Source organism: Melospiza melodia, chromosome 8 (genome assembly GCF_035770615.1).
Source record: "Melospiza melodia melodia isolate bMelMel2 chromosome 8, bMelMel2.pri, whole genome shotgun sequence".
In the NCBI taxonomy this organism is placed as follows: Eukaryota; Metazoa; Chordata; class Aves; order Passeriformes; family Passerellidae; genus Melospiza; species Melospiza melodia.
In genome coordinates, this window is record NC_086201.1 from 26,516,002 (window position 1) to 26,538,906 (window position 22,905).

General features: G+C 42.8%; 2 protein-coding genes across 7 annotated transcripts in view; one reads left to right on the forward strand and one right to left on the reverse strand.

The window, feature by feature from the left end:
- Positions 1-11,389, reverse strand: part of CDK15 (cyclin dependent kinase 15) — a 37,682-nt gene extending 26,293 nt beyond the window's left edge. Inside the window, exons 1-8 of the mRNA XM_063162392.1 lie at positions 11,279-11,389; positions 10,256-10,405; positions 10,021-10,118; positions 9,376-9,455; positions 6,082-6,176; positions 5,232-5,294; positions 3,116-3,239; positions 2,428-2,548 (exon numbers count right to left, since the gene is read on the reverse strand). Of these exons, the coding sequence (XP_063018462.1) occupies positions 2,428-2,548; positions 3,116-3,239; positions 5,232-5,294; positions 6,082-6,176; positions 9,376-9,455; positions 10,021-10,118; positions 10,256-10,405; positions 11,279-11,389 (842 nt within the window). The remainder of the gene's footprint in view (positions 1-2,427; positions 2,549-3,115; positions 3,240-5,231; positions 5,295-6,081; positions 6,177-9,375; positions 9,456-10,020; positions 10,119-10,255; positions 10,406-11,278) is intronic.
- The window catches only part of ALS2 (alsin Rho guanine nucleotide exchange factor ALS2), a 39,804-nt gene continuing 26,957 nt past the window's right edge, over positions 10,059-22,905 (forward strand). For 2 of the 6 annotated variants that reach the window (XM_063162386.1, XM_063162387.1), the window contains exons 1-4: positions 10,059-10,134; positions 17,179-17,268; positions 19,170-19,319; positions 19,793-20,709. In XM_063162386.1, the coding sequence (XP_063018456.1) occupies positions 10,074-10,134; positions 17,179-17,268; positions 19,170-19,319; positions 19,793-20,709 (1,218 nt within the window). In that variant the 5' untranslated portion in view covers positions 10,059-10,073. Of the gene's footprint in view, positions 10,135-12,923; positions 12,997-13,267; positions 13,447-14,099; positions 14,191-17,178; positions 17,269-19,164; positions 19,320-19,792; positions 20,710-22,905 lie in introns of those variants that run through there. The other 4 variants (XM_063162388.1, XM_063162391.1, XM_063162389.1 and 1 more) reach the window with 3 other exon arrangements.

Genomic DNA, 22,905 nt, shown 5'->3' on the forward strand with positions numbered 1-22,905 from the left:
TAAATGACTGCATGTGAACTCCTATTCTGCATGAATCTACAAGGGAAGAACACTGTGATTTTTTTCTCTTTTTTTTTTAATGGAAGATTATACAAGGAAAGACTGACTGAAAAGACATTTTAAGGCACTCATGATGTTTGCAGCCATTAATGTGGCTGTATATAAAGCACTTGGTGTTTTTCAAAAAAAGGAAAAAAGTCCTTCTGATATGCAGTGTAATCTCCCTGAAATCCCTTAATTGAATCTTCTAAAGTCCTGAAGAGATAGTGAGGGAGAAAGAAAGAGAAAAGAGATACAGAGAGATTAAAGCAGCTTTTCTAGTTAGTCCAAGAGAGACCAAGTCTCCTTCTATATCTCTTTCTTCATCTATTCAAGGCCTCATTCACTTCCCATGTGCCTCCCACTGACAGTATTGCTGCTCAAGCACACTATGCATGAATTGCAATAATGTTTTATTTTGTTATAATTGGTTTCTTTAAACCAAGGCTTTGACACCCACTGTCTCATGCCATTACCAAGGGCATTCTGACCTGCCTTCATGTAAATTGCAGCATCCAAAGGACATAGGGTTTTTTTCCTTTCTTCCCAATAGACAAGTAACATCTGTGTGAATTCACATTATTTCCTAATAGACAAAAATTGAACTTAAATGCAGTGTACATCAAGATAATAAATGACTCTTGTTAGAGGAAGTTACTGAATAGAGCTCACTGAAGTACTCTCTATTCTCTCGGCATGACATCTTTCTTTAGGGCAAACACTTGGAATGTTGTTATTATAAGGAGGCGTTATAACAAAGGTGCCCATAGTGTGGATGTAGTTCAGTGGGACGGAGAGCACTGTGCTGCTGGGGCTGGGATCTTTGTACACCACTCCTACATTGCTATTCATTACACCAGAGCACAGTCATGCAGTGGGGATGTTGGTTTTGCATAGGCAGAAATGACATGCTTTCTGTGCATAGCTGCCTTTGGACAGGGGTCAGCTTTCAGGGAAAAAAACCAACAGGCTTATGCCTGATACAAACCCTCTAATCTGCTAGGCAGGCATGTTCTTCAAACTCAGCAGACATTTCTGAGACACTGTCTGGAGGGAAAAATGACAGGTAGTGGGGGTAGTAGACAGGACTATTTAGACTGGCTTAGCAGCTGGAAGCCATTAGAATTTAGCAAGGTTTTCCTCCTTAGAGAAGCCTTTAAATAATTAAATTAGCAGCAGTCCTAGGGAAGTAAACAATCTAAAAACTTCCGTTTGCCTGACCTACCCTCCAGACTTAGGTCACTGGAGTGTCTGATAAGCTGCAGACCTCTGGAGGGAGATACAGCCTGTGAAGACCTGGAGCTTTGCTGATTGCAAACTTAGCCAGCCATCTTGCACATTCTTCAGCCTGCTGCACTCCTTCTTCAGCCTGCTGCACTCCTACCCCTTCCCAGCCTTTGACTCTGCAATAGTTAAGAGTACTGGTGGGACAGGTACAAGCAGAAGATTAACTGGTCTGAAGAAAGGGTGAAGCAGCAATATCATCTACAGATGTAAAATTGCCAGAATAAGGAAGGTCTCCTGCAATTTCACAAGCTGCACACTGCCCATGAGCATGTCAGGACTGTGTTGTTGGAAGTGGGCTCAGGTGGGGCAGAAGTAAGCCAGAAGGTTGATGAACCTTACAGTTAGCACAGCTACCATCCAAGCCAGCCCAAAAGACCACTGGGAGCCTGCAAAGCCTTCATCCTCTGCTGTTTTCTGCCCACTCTCAGAGACTCCTCTCCCATCTATGAATGTGTAGCTTGTTTCCTTTTGATTCCTTTTGATTTGATATGGGCAGAGCTCATAAGGAAACAAGGCTTTAACAGACACAGCCCTTCTCCTGAGTGAAGTACACACTGCATCTGAGACATGATCTTTGAGAAGAAGGACACAGTATCACAGAAATAATTAAAATCTCAGACATCTTTCTATCTCCAGACTCATTGAGAAACCCTTTAATGGCACATTCTGTTACCAAGGCCTAAGTAACTGATGGTGCAGTTGTGGGTCCATTGTTTTCACACAAAGCCATTTCTGCAGAGTTACTACTGGCTCAGCTGACTACATAGATACAGTTGCATTGAGCATCTTCTCAATATCTTCTGCTGCAAGACACAAAAATGCTCCATACATGTTACCAGACAAGATGCATATCTCTCATAAATATTATCAGATGAGGTTTGTATCTATCCACAGCTGAGATGTAGTGACATAATTCCCAAAAACTTCTATGAACCCTCTATGAAGCTTCTACAAAACTCCACACTGCTCACAAATTTACTGCTCAGAGGTGTTAGTTCCTCTGCTTACAACCGTAACTAGTGTAACTTTGGCTGATTTAATTTAATTCAGATAAAAATATTTTTTCCCAGGGAACCCCAGAGCTTTGATATTGGTCAGTACCAGATATCTATATCAGAAGAATAAGCTGTAGCTCCAAGCAGCACATCAGGAGGACGGTACCAGAGTGTCACAACTTCAGAGGAGTATGTCTGTCTGGGGATGGACTGGGCACGAGCAAGCCCTGCAAAAAAACCCCCAACAAACCAAAAAAAATGCTGTGTTAGGACAGTCCTTCTACCTGTACAGTGCATAGATGATAATAATTGGAAACAGGACATCATTTTCTTTTCAAACACAAGTAATCTCAATGCAGCTTATAAGCAATTGACAAAGAAAGTGTTTCTTGAATATACCTCTGGGGCAGATCAAATCAAGTAATAGGCTGTGTTTTACAGGCCTTTATCATTTGAGAATGAAACAGCTATCCCAAACCAATGCCAAGAAAGCTTTTTGTGTCACACATTGCTGTGGACTCTACACCTTACATTATTTTCTGAACAGAGAGCGGCTGATTCTTTGTTCTCTTGAACAAGTTTTACATGGCAGTAATTGCTCTGACTTAAATGAGTTTAATCCCTGCACCTATCAGTATAAATACAAGAAAAGCTGTACTGACCACAGAAATAGTTTCCTGAAGTTCAAGAAAAGGTTATGCTTCTCTGCCTTAATTGGCTGTGGATACAGATCTATATGCATGCTACGGCTTTGGCCTGAGCAGATACACAGCTGTATCCAAAGTGTGACTCACCAAAGTCGGCTAATTTGAGCTCACCAAGGCAACTGATGAGCAAGTTCTGGGGCTTCAGATCTCGGTGAAGAATGTGTTGTTGGTGGATGTAAGCCAGGCCACGCAAAAGCTGGAACATGAAGAGCTGGAAAAAGCCAGCAAAAAAACTGAAATTATTTTGTGTGACTTTGCATTGATACATTAACTCTGAACTTCAGGAGAACCCTGGAACAAAGCAGAGACAAAGCAAGTAAGAAACCAGTAAAAATCCCAAAAATGAGTAGAGCTGGCTGAGGAGGAGAAAACTGTGTGGGTTATGACTGCCCTACAGCTTTCTGAGGTTTTTAGGGTGGAATATTTGGCCAGGAGGGCAGTTTAACTGTGGTCCATAAATGAACATTCTGGAAATTTAGTTTTTCTTTAGAAATGGACTGTTGATTGCAGGAGCAAAGTCAGCTTGCCAAAACACAGACCCCAGCTTTCAGAACAGCAGCTGTGCTGGTTGCAGTGCTCAAGACAAAGACACAAAGACACACAGCCAAACAAAATGAAAGCCTAAGGAGCTGAAGGTTTGCCCCCTTGAGCCAGATGGCACCAGCTGACTGGGTTCCATGGCCACTGCACATGCCACCAGTGGAGCAGGGAACTGACTGACCTGGCAATGGGAACTGTTGGCTTCAAGCTGGGAGATAACATGAGGACCTGGTTTTAAAAATACAGCAAATCAGATATGATGAACAAAGCAAGCAAGGAAGAAGGAAACCAAGCAAGAAAGGAAGCCAATAAATAAATATCTAGCTCCCACCATCATGGTAGTCTAAATAAGCCTGGGGTAAAATAAGTTGGGCTGAAACAAGCTATGAAGTTTGACAATGGATAGAAACAGAACACAGCAAAAGTAAGAAGACTTCATCAGAGAAAAGATGGTTTCACCAGAGGTTTAACCTGAAGAGGAGGAAAAGCAGTGACACCCATAGGTCATTTTTGTATCTGACAATTGTCCCTGTAACATACTGCATACTTATATTATATAGGAATCACTCAGAGAAAACAAACTGCATTTGCCAGCAAAAATGAAGCAAGCTAGATGACCCTCCTGAAGGAGCAGTAAATAATTTGCAGTTCAGTTCCTGCTGACAGTGAATATTCCGGACAGGAAAGCAGAGCAGCTGGCTAGTGTTTATTCACAGAAATGCCAGGGAGTACATATTACAGCCATGTGCTCCACATGCTTTACGAGCATGTCTGGTAGCAGAACCCTTGAGATCTGTGCCAAAACTGCTACACTGCATCTCAGATGTAGCTGAGCTTTAAGGATGTTTAAAATCTGAGGCCCCAAAAAACTTCATCAGAATTGGTGTTGCTTAACAACTATCTGGAAAAAGATGCGAACAATGTGGCAACATTTGAAGATGACAGAAGTATTTAGATTAGTTGTGATAACAAGAGACAGTGAGGAACTTCAGAGAGATCTGACAAAGCCAGATGAATAGGCAGTTTGATAAGATACAAAGTTATTGTTGACAGCTGTAAGATAAATAACTGAAGCTGCTCAGGAAAAGGGCCCAGGCATTCACTGAGGACATCTGCACTGAAACCTTAAGCCTGTGTGCAGCAGCAGTCCTGAAAGTTAATTAAATGTGAAGATGCATACAGAGGAGAGCAGGAGACTATTATAACATCAGTCTATAAAGTAAGGATACATGTTTGGCTGTGTTCAGATCCAGTCAACCACAAAAGGTATGGGAGAAACAAAAGGGACTTAAACAACTGCAAATATGAAGATAGTTCCAAATGAGAAAAGAGTGAGATGTGAGAGTTTTTAATTAGAGAGATGAATAATGTGTTGTAACTATAAGAGGACAAAAATTTTGTAGAGATAAGTTTTCTTGCCACAAGATGTCATTGTTCTCAAAAGCTGAATGCCTGCTTGTAGGCTCAGAAAATAGGAAGAGGGGCTAACTGAAAAAAGGCTTGGAGACTGAGAGGGAGCTTGTTATATCATCAAAGGTAGATTTTCTCCCAAGTTTTTGTCATATATGTAACAAATATTAGTAAGTAATTTACAGTGACCATACATAGTGGAAAATAACTCTTCCTCATGCCTTAAGGGATACAAGTCTTCTAAGGAACTCACCATAACATTGCACAAATGGAGTCCTCCAGGATGCTGGCTCATGTACTGTGCTAGATCTGTGTGCTAAACAAAAGAAAAGAACTTGAGGTAAAGCTTCTGCTGTAAAATGCCTCTACCAACAATGCCTCTTCTGTAAATGGAAAAATATGTAACTGCTACAAAGCTGCCTATTTCACCTGGGTGAACATCTGGTCTGATGCAGCACACAAACATGTGCTTAAGTTCTGGGCCACACCAGGGACCTGGCTGATGTGTTATCTGACCCAGCACTTGTGACCTGAAGCTGCTGCTTAACAGAATTCATACTTGTGCCAGAACTAACCACAAAGCTGCAATAAGAAGACATAGCCTCTGTATTTTCTTCATCATTTGGTAGACTATCTGCAAAAGCATGAGAAGTAGCAAGATTTAAGTGGAGAATTTTATTGGTATCCTGGTCTCCCCATGAGAGCAACTCACAGCTTGGTCATGGTAAGCCACTGGGGTCAGTGCCAAATCTGACCCCAGCTGGGATGTGAGCTCATATCATTATTTCCTATCCTTGCTGTGGCAGAAAAACAGTACTTTTATTGTGTTGGCAAGGCAGAAATGGAGGTAAATAATGTCTGTCACCCCAGTGGACACAAGACATGGAATTATTTTTGCATACAGCTGTCGCATATGCAGAAAGAAAAGAGTAAGGCTGTGTGGCTGGAAAGCAGGAGATCAAGAAGGAAAATCAATCATTGCACTACAGAATTACAACTTGTTTCTTTGTAGATGTCTCTTAGAGCAGTAAATTCATTCTGCAGCCACTTCCCAATACTTCCCAGTACTAGCTCCACAGGAAGCTAGAAAAACATGAACTCACCATGTACTCAAAGACAAATGTTAGTGTCTCCTTGGTCTGGATAATGTCATGAAGCAGTACAATGTTGGCATGTTTCAAGCACTTGAGAAGAGAAGCTGGGAAAACACAAAAGGAAGATCAACTTTACTGCTGCTGGAAATGGAAGGAGATCGTGCACAAAACAAGGCAGCGAAAATAAAAAACTGGGGAGTAATAGTCCAGACTTGGCAGTTCTGTAAGAAGTGGCAGCTACTGAGCCTGAAGGAGGATGGAACAGCTCTGCAGAGAAGCAAGCATCAGTGCTCCAGGCTTGGCAGAAGCCCATCCATCTCTCAGAGGTGGGATCTTGCCTCTGTCAGAAAGAGCAGTTCAGAGTTCCCATGTGTCAGCTTATAAATTGAGGAGATGTAATTTTTTCAAGGTAAATGCTGAGAGGGAGGACCTAGGAGCTCCGAGAGCCAGAATGCAGCAGAATGAAGTTACTGAGTGAATAGTAACTTGTATGTACGTATAAAACTTAGGCACACTTTTCTTTCAGATTAACTATCAAAAGCATCATTGCAACTGTGTGTCCCTGGTCCTTAGGTCCTGACCTGCCTTTGCCAAGCCTTGTCACATCCAGGGTGTGGTGATGCAGGGGGCAGCACAGTCTCTGGTCACATATAGACTACAGAGCCCTGACTTATGCTAAGGCAGGAGCTGCAGCTTTCTGAGCCTTTTGGCTGTGCATTGGGTTTGCTATGTTAGAGCAGGCTCCAGGCAGAACTCATATGAAAGGAGCTTCTCAGCAGAAAGTCAGCTTCTCAGTCTGCACAGCTTAATCATTTGCTACCTTAGGTATGAGACAATATAGCAGTCACTCTGTACAGAGGAGGAATGTGGGGAAGAGGTGAAGCTGGGATTACTTTGCCTGTAGGTCACTGGCACAACTGCATAATCTGACCCAGCTGTTCACAAACAGGGAACACAAACTACACAGAGAGAAGCCCCAAAGCCCCGAAAAAGCAGATGTCCCTGACTGGAGATCTTAGTTCTGCTTCTGACATAGCAGAATAGCCTCAGAGCTGTTCCAGACCCACTTTTTGCTGCTGATTAAAACCAAATTAGTTTGCTGTCAGACCACACAGTGCTACAAATTTCATTCAAATAAGGCACGGGCATACAATCTTGTTTCAGCTGAATTAGCTGAAGCACACAATACAGAGCATGGGCCAGCTGTGGGAGGCAGAGTTTTGGTCACATTAAAAGCTGCTTTTTTGTTTTTCACACAATCTGAAAAAGATATTTGAAGAGTTTCATGCAGGCAAAGCAAATTTATACCGGATTAGCACTTTGCCTTTTGTGACCATAACAATCTCACTTGGTTCTAAAAGCCCTACTGCCAGAGTTACACTGTGTGACACAGCTGTGGCCCAAGCCTGTGTCACTCCTGAGACTACTGAGCAGTGAGGGATGCCTGATTCAGCACAACTACTGGATTACAAAGTAGTTCTTGCACAGAGCTTGGTGTTGCTGCAGCTAAACTGCCTCTGCCATTGATACTAGTCCATTTAGCTACCACCAGTACGTCCCGAGTGCATAGCAGTATGGACCTTAAACATGCTTCACACTTGCTATGAATCTAGTAAAAATACTCTGGCTATAGCCCATCTGCTACAGAACATGATAACCTGACTCTGTGATACCTCAAAAATTCCATATGACTGGAATTTTTGCTCCAGAGGGGCAGCACAGAGGGTCCACAGTAAAATGGAGGATTCAGCGCCTGTGCCTCAATCAGGCTTCTGGGAACTGCTCCTCACTTTGTTGCTTCTACAACCCCCTGCTGGGGTGTCAGGTGCTACTGCCAGAGCCGAGCTTTAAACGCATTTTGTCTCTGCGGGGCTTCCTGGGGTGAAGCGTCTCTTTGTCAGGGGAGCACATTCCTCCAGGGTAGCAGAGAATGTGCCGCCTTAATAAATCTTGTGCTTTGTTTTTGCTACTGACTTACATTGTAAATTTGAGGTGTCAGATGCTGCAAAGCTCAGCAGTGCACAAAAGACCTACTTAAAGCAGACCCTTCATAGGATCGCCCGTGTTTTCTCCCATAATGAATGAAGTTAAGACTCTGAGCCTGTCCAGTAGAGCATGTTAAAGGGGTGCTGATCTTTGGTGCATCATTAGTTCAATGCAGATAAAGCTTTTAATGCTTATTTTACTGGTGGGCTACAAGTGTAAATGCAGAGCAAAAGCACCACAGCAAATGAGGAAAGGTAATACAAGCCATTTTTAAAATAGGCATATTTAGGTGTGTCTCTGCTTTCACACAGAATTGGACTAAGGACTTTGTAAACTTTCTTGTCTTAATTACAGTTATAAACCTGGAGTGTATTCAGTAACCTCTCTCGTTATTCTGAGTTGACTGCTATGAGAGTCCTTCTGTGCTGGCACTGCTCTGTGAAAGCTGGCACATCTGGTCCCTGACTCTCCATCCCTGTCACAAGATTAACCCTAGTTTCAAAAGTAAGAACTAAAAAAAACCCTCATGTGTGTTGTCCTACATGGATAGCTTTCACTAATACCATAAAACAGACTGGCACAACAGTTGCATATTTCTGTGCATGGAAGAAAACAGATTATGGTCTTCTTGGGATTGTACAGCAGATGAAAATAGAAGCCTCAGTCAAGCAGGCTTGTGAACTTAGTCTGTAGGGAAATGTAAATACTTTCAGCCAAAATCAAGTACTTGCACAAAAGCATTTCTTTCTCCAAGAAATTGAGAAATCTGCCCAGTGCTCTGCAAAGTCGACTGATAAGAAGAATTTCTCATTGGACTGAAATAACAGATGTTAGTACACATCACTTTTATTGAAAGTATCTCTCTTCGGGCTGAGATCTGTGATGCTCCAGGAATTGGCTAGGAAAGTGTCATGGTTGTAGTAACAAGTCTACAACTGCCCAATGCAGCAGTGGCAAAGGCTGTGTACTTTCTAGAGGGAGAGAGAAAGCAGCTGTGAAGGAGGCAGCAAGCAGAAGGTGCAAGGGGGCCCTGACACTGCTAGAAAGAACATGCTCTGGCTGCAGCTGGCACTTTCCTTGTCACAGGCATGGGTGCATCTCTCACAAGTGCATACACCAGAGATTCCTTCTCTGTCCATTCCATGCCTGTCCAGCCCAGCTTGAAGACATCCTCCATGAGAGGATAAGGACACTGAGAATTTTGGGAGAAGGACAGCTGGCACATTGAATAAGCAAGGAAGGACTGAGGAAGACATCATGGAGCTTTTCCACGTTAAAACAAACGCTCTTCAAGAGTGATGCTCCTCTATGTCTTACCTTCCCGAATGGCTGTAAAGGGCACTCCCTCCTCTGCCTCCAGCTTGATGACTTTCAGTGCCACCACCTGGCTGTTGATCCTGTCAGGTCACAGTAGAAAGTCACATGAAGCTTCTCAGTGCTTGGCATGATAACACTAACAGTCTCCCAAGCAAACACCCAAGCAAAATTTCTGGAGCTTGCTGACCCACTCAGGCCAAACTCAAAGGTAATTCCAGACCTCCTCCATCCTGTGTTCATTAGCAGTGAGCTGAGACCAGCCCACCTGACTAAACAAGCACTGTGCTGCTATCCAGGTATTGCTAGAGCATAGCTTTGAGCAGTGACCCCACTCCACCTTCTCACAGCTTTCCTGTCCCTGTGTGATGCCAGCATGACCTCATGCCCAATTTTTCAACTATGCAGAGATTGCTCACTTCAAGGAAAACCTTTGCTTCCCCCCTGGTTCAGCCAGACAATCTCCTGGCACACTGCTGTGGATCAAAGAGTCTTTGTGATGCCTCCACGGCTGCAGTGGAGGAGTTCCCTGAAAAATGGGGATGGGGCTTTGCAAATATCATCTTAAAGGCAAAACCGGACTTTTGATTTGCCTTTATCTGCCATAGGAGGTGTTTTCAGCAAGCACTGGGAAGGAGTATTGCTCACCTGCTGATCCCCTTGTACACAGTCGCACAGGATCCTTCACACAGCTTCTCTAGATGTACATAGGATGTGGCAGCTCCAAATGGGATGCCTGGTCTCTGCTTCATGAAGAAATTGGTATGTGTTTTAGATTGCTGGGTCTACTAGCAGGTCATTCAGTAATTAAGTACTGATTAATGGCTGGAATAACCATTGGATAAAATATCTCCTTTCTGGCTCTCTGGATGCTGCACACCACCCATTTGAACCCCTCCACAACATCTTGCTCCTGGAAAGAATCAGTGTAACTCCAAGGTCCCTGTGTGCTGTACCTCCAGCTCTGGAGGCTATGGAGCTGCAGGAGTTGCAGAGGAGGTAGAGAAAGGGATGCTCTGGTTACATCTAACAGCTGGCATAGGAAAAGGGGACAAACTGTGTCACTGGCAAACTCCATTCTACTGATGAGTTTCTTTTCTTTCTCCTTGACTGCAGTGGCTTTGAGCAATGCATATCATTTTCATCTCTCTCTTCCAGTCATAGATCTCCAGTACTGGCTGTGAGGGGAGCAACTGTCTGTGTGTTCCTGTGTTGGTAAGTGGTAGCACCCACTCAGAACACACAAAGATAAAACTGCCTTAACTGCAGAGAGTACTTCTGCCAGCATCATGCTAAAGGCATGCTATTCCCCCTCAACCTGAATTAATTAATCTCTAAATAACCTGTTAGGGCAGGGACCAAAACTCAAATGCAGGAGTGAAATTTCAGGAAGTTTACATTTATGTATTCTTCTCCCCCTTAATCCCTTACCCTTCACCTCCTTCCTCACCACTGTATAATTTACACAGCCTGGTAATTTGGCCCATACAGCATAGCAGTGCTGTACACTACTCAGCTATAGAAAAAGGTAGCAGTAAATGGCAAGCAGGCTTCAAGCCCTCCCAAGCAGCTCTGTTGTATGGGGTATAATTTGTCAACACAGGATTTGCAATCTGTGGCATGCTGCCTCCTCCAGAACTGTAGGTTGTTGGCTGCCTCCCTGTTTTGCAATCTCTCACTGGCATAGAACTTGCTGGAGTGCAATCTCCTCTCCCTGCTCATCTCATCAAAGACACTTATTGTCATCTAAGGTAGATTCCTCTTTCAGTAGCTTCACAAGCCTGAAGCTGCAAAGTTTGATGGTGTCTGGTTAGAAGCAAATGTGACAGCTTTGCACTCCCACAAGTGGAAGCACCCAGGCTTCCCCTATCTCAATGCAGAAGTATCACAATATGACATTAAATACCTCTGCTGTAGTCACTGCTTCCATGTGCTGGAGGCCTTGGACTTGTTGGGAGCTCCTTCTCTCTGAACAGCAGCTGCTGCATCCTGGTCTAACAGCACTTACACACAGCATGTCTCCCATGTTGTCCTGTTTAAATTAAACTGTATCTCTTTTTCTCTCCTTGCTCCTCCTCATCCCTCTGTGTCTGTAAATAACAGCTCATATGACTCGCATGAGGTCTCTGCCTCAAAGAGTCTTGTGATTTCTGAAAGTCCAAATGCACCTCAGGAGTAGTTCCATTGATTTCAGTTCTTTTGGTACATGCCCTCCAAAAACAGCCAACATTTTTCATATCTGACGATGGAGAATTAATAGATCCAAACTTTCTGCTTGTACACACTTATTTCAGTTAAGCAGCTCTCAGTGTAGTGAGATGGATAATGAAGGGCTAGGTTTCACACAGGAGCACACCTTGCCTTCCCTCCCTGCCTGTAGCAGTTCTAGGCTTCAGACTTCAGCCTCTGGGCTCTCGGGTGAGCTTTCTGAGCACTGTGGCTGAGCTGTGCTTTCTGCAGGAGCTGTACATTGACTGCCCTTGCTTTGGCATTTCCATCAGCATGGGGACCTGTCTGTCCCTGCTGGATTACGTGTCCAAGGGGTGCAATGAGTTGTAGCTGATGGTCTCGTCCATATGTCAGAATAACCAAAGTGATTAACCCTGCCCACTGTAGAGCAGGGAATGCACAGGGGATTTACCCTGGATGTGGATGGCCAAAAATCCCATTCTTATAGTCCTGCGTGAGCTCACTGTGCAGCTTCCTAGGATTAACACCCAACCCACACAGGGAAAATGACAAGGGCTGAGGGAGCAGACATTGTCCTGTGGTATTTTTATGCTGACCCATTAGGTCCTTCAGTTTTTATTTGAACGTATCACATGCAATCTTCACTTTGCTTCACTATTTAGATGTCCAAGAATGACACTTTCCATGAGCATAGTTATTTATTTAAAGCAAAAATGTCTTGGGAAGGCAGGAATGATTTCTTGTTGCAACCCAACCACCCGGCCTCTGCATGTCAGGGAGTAGAGGGGAAATACTGTCACAAAGAGAAGTAATCCAACTTTTGCCAGGTAGTCAGAGACGATAAATGAAGAAAGCATGCTTATAGCTGCTGATTGTTGTAACTGAAAAAAAAAAAAAATTAATATATATATGTATAGCATGTGTGTATATACACACATAGGTGTATATACATATTGCATATATACAGATATTACTCTATTTATGTGTACATATTTAAATGTATTCTGTGCAATCTATGCGTGTGGAAAAGCACACCTAGGCGTGTGTGCATGGCTCGCACAAACACGTGCACGCACACGTGGCAGCACAGCTATTCACACCAGGCCGCTCCACGCTGGGCCTGGGACAGCTGTGGCGCAGACCTGCTCCCCGCTAAAGCAGCGGTGTCGGGCGGGTTTGAGGAGCCGGGAGGGCCGGGCGGCCGCTGTCGCTGTCACCGATCCTGCCTGGGCCGGCCCCGAGCTCTTTATTTGCGCCTCGAATATTTCTCGACGCACACCCACGTGTCGCTCCGGTCTCTGCCTGTTTTGTCCCGGGCAGGGACCCGTCGGCGCTGGCCCCGCCCCCTGCGCGTCGCGCGCCCCCGCGTGAGTCAGCCGGGCGGCGCGAGGGGCTGCGGGCAGCGCGCGGCTGCGGGCGGCGCAGCGGCAACAGGTGCGGGGCTGCGCGCGGGGCTGCGCGCGGGGCTGCGCGCGGGGCTGCGCGCGGGGCTGCGCGCGGGGCTGCGCGCGGGGCTGCGCGCGGGGCAAGGGGGAGCCGCGCCTGAGGGGGGAGCCGCGCCTGAGGGGGGAGCCGCGCCTGAGGGCGGCCGCGCTCCCCGCGCCTGCCGCACCTGCGCTGCGGGACGGGAGCGCCCGGCGGCACCGGAGACACACGGGACAGGCCCTGCGCTGCCCCCGGCTGAGCTCTGGGACTTGGGGAGAGGCCGAAGAGCAGCTCTGACCGACCCTGGGTGTCCAACTCCAACTGCGCTGTGATGGGCTGGTACAGCACAGATATCGAGGTGTATTTCTGTCGGGTCTGAAAGGTCCCCTCCCTCATGGTGGAAAGAGACCCCGAACTGTAACTGACATGCCCTTCATCTCCTCCCACTTGCGTTTAAAGGTCCTGTCCCTATGCGTGCCTTGCTTGCTCGGGGGTTAATGCAGTTCGGCCTTTGGAGTGTATTGAGTGATGGTGCTGCTGCGGCTGCAGCATCCTGTACAGGTGACCTGGTGTCCTGTCCCTGTCACAGGCCTCCTCTTCCAGAACGAAAATAGGGAGCAACCGGAGTGCTCGTAGATGATTTGTAGTTACTCACTGCTGTTGTAGGGCAGCAGCTCATGTAAACTAGCTGTACTTTGCACTTTCAATTTCTGCAGAGTGAACTGTCTTCAGACGGGGAACCACATGAGAATGTGCAAAATTTAGGTATAATCAAAAAAAAAAAAAAAAGAGGCAGAAGGAGATTCAGATTTTTTATGTCTCTTACGAGTGCGGTAAATTTTAAATTTTTAATTGCATGCTGTAGCAGTTAATTTTCACCTGTGTTAGTTTTTTCCCCCCGACTTCTTTACTGCTTTATTTTGCTACCATCCTGCATTCGCTGGAGCTGGTGTTAAAAGCTTTGCACCCTTGCCCTCATCCAAAGGGATCTCTACTGTCTCTCAGTAGCCAGTTGTTTTGTTTTGTTCTGAGCAGATCTTAATCACACAATGTTAAAAGCAGTGGTTAATGCTGACCAAAACACAAGGGCCTCTTTAACCGGTCACACATTGTATGTAAGCCACAGTTGCCAATAGTAAACGATGTTGACAACTCTGTTTTGAATGAGGAAGCTTGGAGATCACCTCTTCAGAACCTGAGTAGGTAATTCTGTATGACAAATGTGCAGTCTTGGTCCTGCGAGTTATTGCTAAATGTGATGCAACAAATGTATTAAAAATGTATTTGGAAACACATAAGTAAACATGTGTGAAAGCTGTAGAAATATTCGCAGTGTTTATTGACATGAGGCTCATGGGAGTTCCAGTGTTGCTCAAAGTCAGGGGCATACCAGCTGCTGCTGTTCAGCAGTGAATGTGAGGTTACCTTCATGTCTGTGGTGCTTGCTTAAAACTGGTCAGCGAAGAGCACAGTCCGTGACAGTGAGAGAAGTGTTTGCTCCACATCATTCCCAACAGTGGCAGTTGTTATGGTGTGGTAGCGTTGGATTTCTGGAGAATTAGCCTTTAACTTTGGAAGTGGAGAGTATGACATCAGTGTCATGCCAGTGACCATCTGTCTGTAGCACAAATCCATTTCATAATTGGCACTGCTTGCTGCTTTGCACTTGCAGCGTTGGAAGCAAAATGTAACAGTGAAAGTCTGGGCAGAGCAGTGAAGGTGCTGGTGTCACACTGAGCTTCCATGCACGAGTGTTGTTCTGTGCCTGGGCGTTCACCTCCGTGAATGCTACAGCTAATAACAATTCAGGTAAGCTTAGTGCAAAGGACACAATGTATAAATGATGTGAGGGTAAGCAAGGAAAGCGACATGTTTCTGTTGGGAGGAAGAAACCTTCTGTTACAAGAACTTTACTTAGTTTGTAGCTGTGGCAAAGCAACTTGTATTTTGCATTAGCTGTGAAATGGGAATAATGTTGTGCTCTCCTAGGAGTGAATAAGAACTTGAACTGAACTTGAAAGTGTTTTCAAAATGCCTTAAATATTTCTCATCTATGGAAAGAAGACAGTTTGACTCTTGTTTTCCCTTATATGCGGAAATGCTTGGTAATGCAACCTGAAGTGTGAGCTTCTGTAAAGAAAATATCTATCATGCTCTTAGTTTCTAATTTGCCACTGTTGCAGCTTTCTTACTTAAGAATTATGTAAAAGTTTTTCAATTTGGCTTTGAAGGCAGATCTTGCAAAACAGCTAATCAAATGCCTGTCTTTATTTTGTTACAATCAGAAGGTTTCATGACAACTACAATAAATTTTTTTGCAGTTGAGGCTCATGAAAATGAAAAAAATTCTGAGTCCATAAAAAAGTCCATAAATTCTAGAAGTCAAGAATTTTAGTTCCTTAACCTCAAATAACTATATGCAATGTAAATGGTGTATTTGTTGATACTTCAATTACTCTATCAGATGTTCATCTCTTTGATTCAGTGACCCACTGAGTCATTTTATTTGAAGCTGGAGTCCTTCACAAAGGAGGGGTGCTGGCATTTTCAAGAGAATGAATTGTAGGGTTAGGTGGTTTTGAGTAGGCTAAAGAAAACCCTAAATTTACTTGCTCTGAGCAAGAACACATTATGGTTCCAAAAGGCACTTCCATTTTCCTTTGATGTTTCATCAACACCTCTGCTGCTGAAGCATCACACGACAGTTCCCTTGTATTTGTGAGACTCCTTTGTTAATATTTTAAAAGTTAACTTTTACAATTGTAAGTGGTTTTTTCCTTTTGCAGTTGAGGAAGGAGAGGCTGTCTTGAAAGCAGAACCTTTGTGGTGACTGGTGTGTCTGTGTTCCTAGAAAGTATGGTCTGGTTTTGGGGGTTTTTTAGAGCAGGGTGTATATGACTTATCACAATACCAAATGTTATCAAATCTTTATCTTTTTGAGGTCTGTTCCTTGCCAACTCTGAAGCCCAAATCACTCTTCTTAGGGTCCTTCTTAGGGTATGTGCAGGACTGGAATTGTTTGTATGCTGTGTTGTTTCTATATGTGAAGGTCTCCTTGGTAATTCATTATTCACAGCATTCCAGTGGAAGTGTTGGAGGTTTTGTTAATTATTTTAATTATTTATCAACTTGATGATTACTGTTTTCAAGTGTGCTCTGAAACTCCTGTATGAGAGTTACAGGTCTGAATATATTTGGTCTCTTGTATGCATGACTGGCCATATATATTTCTGCATACAAAAGCTTCAGATGACTTATTCTGGGTCTTAATTTTTATACTAACTTATTTGTTTTCTGTTTTGTTACAGTGGATATCAGACAGCAACTATAATAAAGCAACAGCTCTAAAGCATTTATATGTGAAACTTTGAATAAATGTGATTATACACATGCATTAATGTAATATTTGTAATACTTCATATAGTAAGGAGTAGATCAAGAGAAATCACCGTTCTTTTAATACTAAAAGAAGCCAAACAGCTCATAAGAAACAAAGATTAACTGTAGCTTTGTTTTATTCCAAGAAAAGCAGTACAAAGTTATCTTCACGAGGATGGAAAGGTGTGATGGTGAACTTGCAAAATGCAAAATCTGAAAGGATGAAATTGTGGCTAGAGCAGCCTCTTTTTTCCCCTCGTCTTCCGTGGTTGTCTTTATCTCCATAGGCACTGTGCTACCAGTTTGCATGAATGTTTTGGACTCTGCTTTCTGCATTTCTGCCCAGGCACTACTGCACCTGCTAATGGTGATGTGTGATTTGCTTCAGGAATTAAGTTACAAATTCAACTCCTAATCATTTTCTGCTCATGCAAATCTATTCACCTTAAATTTAGCTGAGTATTGAATTCTGTCTTATGACTGAAAATGAATCAATTTGGTGTTTTTTGAGTGGTGTAATGAGAATTGTATAGAGAGATTGATGTGGATTTCTGCCTTTGAATGAGGTTTTGTTCATTCTGTCCTTACAATAGAGCCATTGTGAGCTGAGTAGTTAGGACGAGTCTGGCTGTTTAGCTTCTGTCTGCCAACTCAGTGCGAGTGAACTAAATATAAATACTTGATCTGTTCTGGCAGTGTGGAAGTGTTTATTTATTGAATGCAGGAGCTAAACCTTTGGAGGTTTTTTGGGTTTTGTTGTTGTTATTGTTTTATGTTGTTTGTGATTGAATTGCTGGGTTTTATGTTTTTCAGTTTGTGCCAATTCTATTGTTCCTTTTGAAAGAGGAGCAATTTGGTGGGGATGGAGTGCTGCCACTGACAGATGGACTCACAGGAAAGAAGGTGAGAATGAGCAGCTAGGTGAAACCACGGAGGCTCCCTGAAATAGAGCAGCTCATGGTCATCCTGGAAAATCAAGTGATATCAGCATACTCTTTATGTAACTTGTACTAAAACTTCCACTAAAGGGAAGATTCTTATCTTCGCTTCAGTTGTGGCTGGAACACTAAAGGTGCTGCAACAGCAACTTCTTTTTTAAGCTGATGGTTGTAATTTCTGGAGCCATAGCCACAGGCTACAAACTTGAAAGCAGCAGGCCCAAGTGAACAGTACATCCTGTCTGGTACCTGCCCCTGTGAATTTTGATTCTGGATCAGTAGTCCTCCAGTAGGCTTTTCTTGCACTGAGATACTTGGTAGAGGTCCAGATTTGTTTTACACTGTTTTCCGAAGACCTGTTAAACGGATAAAAACACAAATATTGGGTGTTGAACTGATTTGATGTACAATATATTGATGAAAATTCTCAATATTATAATTTTGTATCCTTTGGAGTACTTTGCCCATCTGTGTAAAATCTGTATTTTTATCTTAGGTGAAATATCCTTATATTGATATTAAAATTTTAAGCCTTTTTTTTTCTTTGTGTATATATTCCTTGATTGGTGCCTTTTAAATTTACTTCTATTCTAAACACAAGTCCTATGTATTTGAAGTGCTAGGTGGACTCTGCATTTTAAATCTGTTTGCATTTTAAATCTGTTTGCTTTACTATTTACTTGAATTCTAGAAGAGTTCTAGACTGTCACCTTTTAAATTTTTTCTTTCTTTTCTTTCTGTTTTATAGAAAAATAAAGATATTTGGGATGGACACAGGAGCTAAGAGAGATAATTTGGTTTCCTAGCTATTCTTAACTGGAATGTTTCAGAGGCAGATTGCATAAGGATGTTCATCCTGTGCACCACAGTTAACAAAGATTAACAGATCCATGGCCTGCAGGAATAGGGCTACTTGCATGAGTTTGCCTGCAGTGTGCTGTATCAGAATAACTTTTTTATGGGTTTGCTACAGGTTTGGAGTACATTTTATTTCTTGTGCCTTTTCTTCTAGACAAAGACTGTAATTCTGTCAAACCTTCCCTTGCCATCTTAATATATTTAATTCCACAAGTTCATGTCAAGATGCAAGAGCTGATTTATGAAGGGAGTGAGTGACTTGGCTATTGTCTAATTAGGATCTAAACCTTTTTTTCTTTCTGAGTAGATAACAGTCTAGTCTATATAAAATTCTAGGGAATTAAGCTTGACTCTTAATTTAAGTCTAGTCTTAATTTAAGGTAGGCTATATTGATGCTTAACATAACTTTTTGTATTTAAATCAAGGGATTCTTCAAATTGTTAAAACCGTGGGCTTGTCTAAATTCTGAGGAATTTCTTTGTGCTGAATTGGAGAAGTTGCTGACTGAGCATTCAAACCACAGTGTGTTGAAGTTTGTATAGTTCCAGTCACTCCTGCAAGCCCTGATAATTGCACACTATTTCAGGATATTTGTTTTTTCATGGTTCAGTTGATTTGAATAGCTGACTCATTTGAATCTGGGCCACTCATTAAGAATTTACAAAGAAGGAAAAAAACCCAAACAATCAAAACCTCGTTTTTATCTCTAGAGGTAGAAATGAAAGTGTATAAAGGATGAGCTCCTACAGGTGTAATGTTTTAAACACACTACTAATGGGAGCAATTGGTACATGGACAAGTACAAATGAGAAAAAAGCTTATGGTTTCAAACAGAAGACACCTTTTCATTTAAATAGCATTTACTTTACAATTTGATAATATAAATATGTTGGCTTGAAAGTAAAGCTGATGTCTGAACTACCAAGCCTTTCCTACACAGGCATTACTGAACCATGGAAAACTTCATCCTGATTGTGTTCCAATTTCATGCAATCTTTGTAGCTCAGAAGAGGCAGAAGGAGCCAAAGAGAGAGGCCTGGTCTATGTTTGGAAGGCTGGTTCCTGCTCCGTGACTCCAGAAAGGCTCCCAGGCCTCAGTGGAAAGACAGTGTTACAGGCAGCCCTTGGAACCCACCATGGCTTACTTCTAACTGAAGGTAATAAACACCTAATTGTTATGGTCTGGGGCAGTAACAATCTTCAGTTATTGTCAAGTTTTTTTCTTTTAGAAGTGATACTAGATGTGTGTTTGGAAAGATGAGGACTGTACTTTGTGCTTTTCATACACATTTGTATCTCCTTTAGTATGTTCTTAAATTAGAAAGGACCAACGAATACACTTAACTCGCTTGACTGGAGCATAATGGAGTTTTTAGCAGAAAAGCATTGCTTACTTTAACAGTGCATGCATGCACAGGGTAACATTAGTGTGAGGTGTAGAACTTAACAGCAGCAATTGCAGAGAGCAACCAGCAGCCTTCTTATATCAGTAGCTATAGTCTTGTTGAGCCTGGACTAAGCTAGGAATTCATATCTGTTTGTCTGAAGCAGTCTTCATATTTTTGCGTTGGTTTAACAATTGGTTTTACACTCATACTAGGATTTGTTTTTCTTTTTTCCACCCTCCCAGGTGGAGAGGTCTACAGTTTTGGAAAGCTGCCCTGGAGATCAGGACCTGAGGAATGTGTTAACAGTCCTCTCTTAGAGAGTACTTTGCTTGGCCATCGTATAATTACAGTGGCAGCCGGCAGCTTCCACAATGGAGCGGTGACGGAGAGCGGCGTGGTGTACATGTGGGGGGACAACTCTGCTGGCCAGTGTGCAGCTGCCAACCAGCCCTGTGTGCCCCAGCCCCAGCTGGTCAGTATCTGTGACTCTGAAACCAGCCCTCTGCTGTCCGTGCGGATTTTGCAGCTGGCATGTGGAGAGGAGCACACGCTGGCACTGTCGCTGAGCAGAGAGATATGGGCCTGGGGGAGTGGCTGCCAGCTCGGCCTCATAACAACAACTTTCCCAGTGACAAAGCCACAGAAGGTAGAGCACCTGGCAGGACGTGTGGTGCTCCAGATTGCTTGTGGAACCTACCACAGCCTGGCTCTGGTACAATGCCTCCCCGTGCAGGAAATGAAGCCTATCCCAGAGAGATGCAATCACTGCAGTCAGCCTCTCATTACCATGACAGACAAGGAAGATCATGTCATCATTTCAGATAGTCACTGCTGCCCACTGGGTGTAGCACTGTCTGATAACCAGCCAGAAAACCACGTTTTCTGTCCCTCATTGGACACCCCTGGAGGGAAAGGTGTAACAGCTGGCCAAAGTGAAAACTGTCAGAAACCACTTGTGGAACAACACAGGCTCGTGGATTTAGAATCTGATGGACCAAGTGGCCTTTCCAGCAGCGATGGACGGGAAGATAGTGGAATTTCAAGTTCGGGAAATATTCTGTTCTCAGATAAAAAAGAGGGGAAAGAGTACTTAATTGGTTTGTCAGATAACTCATTAAATGAGAGCCTGAATAAAAACATCTCTACAGAGCCTGAACAGGTTGGTACCTAATTACTAATCACAGCACAGTTATAATTTGCAATAACTTCTCTTGCATGTGTGACAACATTACTCTTTTTACAAATGAAAAATTTACTTTACTATAGCTATGGTGTTTTTATAGTTTCCAAGTGGCTTTTTCACTGCTGGTCCTCAGCTTTTAAGTGGAAGATTTTTTTGTTCCCCACTGTTGTTCAATTGTGAGCCTTCATTGTGGGCAGCCTTGACAGTGCTTTAATCTCTCCTCCTCATGGTCTGCAGTACCAGAACCACATAAGCAAATTTCCATGCTCTGTTTCCTGATGCATGGGTTTCCATTTGTGTGGGGCAGAAGGATTCAGTGGATCTTACTGGTACTCATCCAGTTTACCTTTAAGGTGAGGGTTTAATTTCTGTACCTGGAACAAATCTCTCACAAATCCATCTAATTTCTCAATCAGTTTAAAATTCTGGATTGCAGATTGCTAAAAGGTTTGACCAAAAGGTTTCTAATGGTAATAATGTAGGGGTGGCTCAAACTCGTAAAAAGCAGTGGGAGATGTGTAAGTACTACTCTGTGTAGTGTGGAAAATGATTTAACAACACTGTTCTGGTGCTATAGCAGAACAGTCAAGTACTCATCTCTTAGTAAGCTTCAGAAAATTCTTGACATGATGGTTTAAGAGCTGTTTGTGGCTCCCTGACAAAATATTTTTTTCTGGGTTTTAGAGAGGGGGGAAAAAAAAAAAAAGGAAATGTGATTAGGAGCAAAGGGAAGAAGATAGAACCCAAAAGTTACTAGACAGAAAACTAATCCAGAATCTTGCAGCACAGTCTGGCAGTCCTTACTTAACTGCTGTCCTGTGAGGAGCCCTGCTGCTCTGTGGCCTAATTTGCAAAACTGACACTGAAAATTTCTTTTGTCATTTAAAGTCTTGTGCAGACATAAATTTATTTATTTTTTAGTAGTTGCAGTAAAATATTCTCCACGGTGGTTCTGGGAAATAAATTTCACAATACCTACAAAATAGTTGATTTTTGTTACTGCTTCTGATGGCAACAAAACCACATAGTTTTAAAATCTGTCCAGTACTTAGTAGTTCAGCAAGTTATGCTTTCTTTCTCTGAGGAAAACTTCCTTTAGAGAAATGAATGTTGTGTAAATACATTTGCTCTTTCTTTTGCTTCTTGCTATAATGAATGCATTCTAGCAGTTGTGGGCTCGTCAGACTCCTGCAAGAGCTCCAGCATTGAGAAATGACTGAAACACATAGATTGATGCTCCCGTTGTCAGTTCCTTGTTCCTGGCATATTTCCAGAGCACTGTTTTCCTTGCACAGTTTCAGGAATCAAGACTGGAATTGATTCACTGAATCTTCCACTATTGACATAAAGGTGAAGAGCAGAGATGAGGTCTAATGTAACGTTTCAGCATTAGTAAAATCCTTCATTTTTCTTTGCTTTCCTACACAAATGAAGTTTTCCTTCCTGTTTTGCTTAGGTATGCCTTTTAGAAATAGGATGAAGTAAATAGAACCAATCCCAGTCCTTTAACCTAAGCTTTAAAGTCAAAGATTGTCTTTATTTTGTCGGAATAAAATGAGCTGTAGTACTTGCAATAATACCATTTTCCACTGTGTATTAGATGGGAAAACAGGACTTTGCTGTCTTTGTTTTAATATTCAAGCTATTTGTCAGAGGTCATTTTGGGCATTGTTTCTTATTTGGTGGGTCAGCTGTTTGCTATTACAGGTAATGGTGTGCTGGGGCTAATAATTGCCTTCAGTCAGTTTGTCCCTCGTGTGACTTGAGGGTTATTGACTAAGCTTTATATGGATATAACAACGGTGTAAGGAGACACAGCCCAGTTTGGTTTTAAGATAGGCCTTGCAAAATGAATCCATGAATTGCTGTTTACCTTTTACATATTGAAAAGAGCTCTTGTCTCTCTCAATATGGAGCATGCTCACTGATGCACTTTCATTGGTGGCAAAGAAGTTGGTAATAAGCTTAAAATTATATCCCTTCTTATATTTGTGTGCAAAGATACTTTTTTTGTTGGTATTTAAAAACCCCAGACTTACAGTCTCTTATGTGGGCAGGTGTAACAGACAAAGCCCAGTCCTTTTAGAAATGGTGCTTGGTGCTACCTTTAAAAAATCATTCTGAGCAATAGATGTACACCTAAGCATAAAAAATCTGGATAATTTATATTAT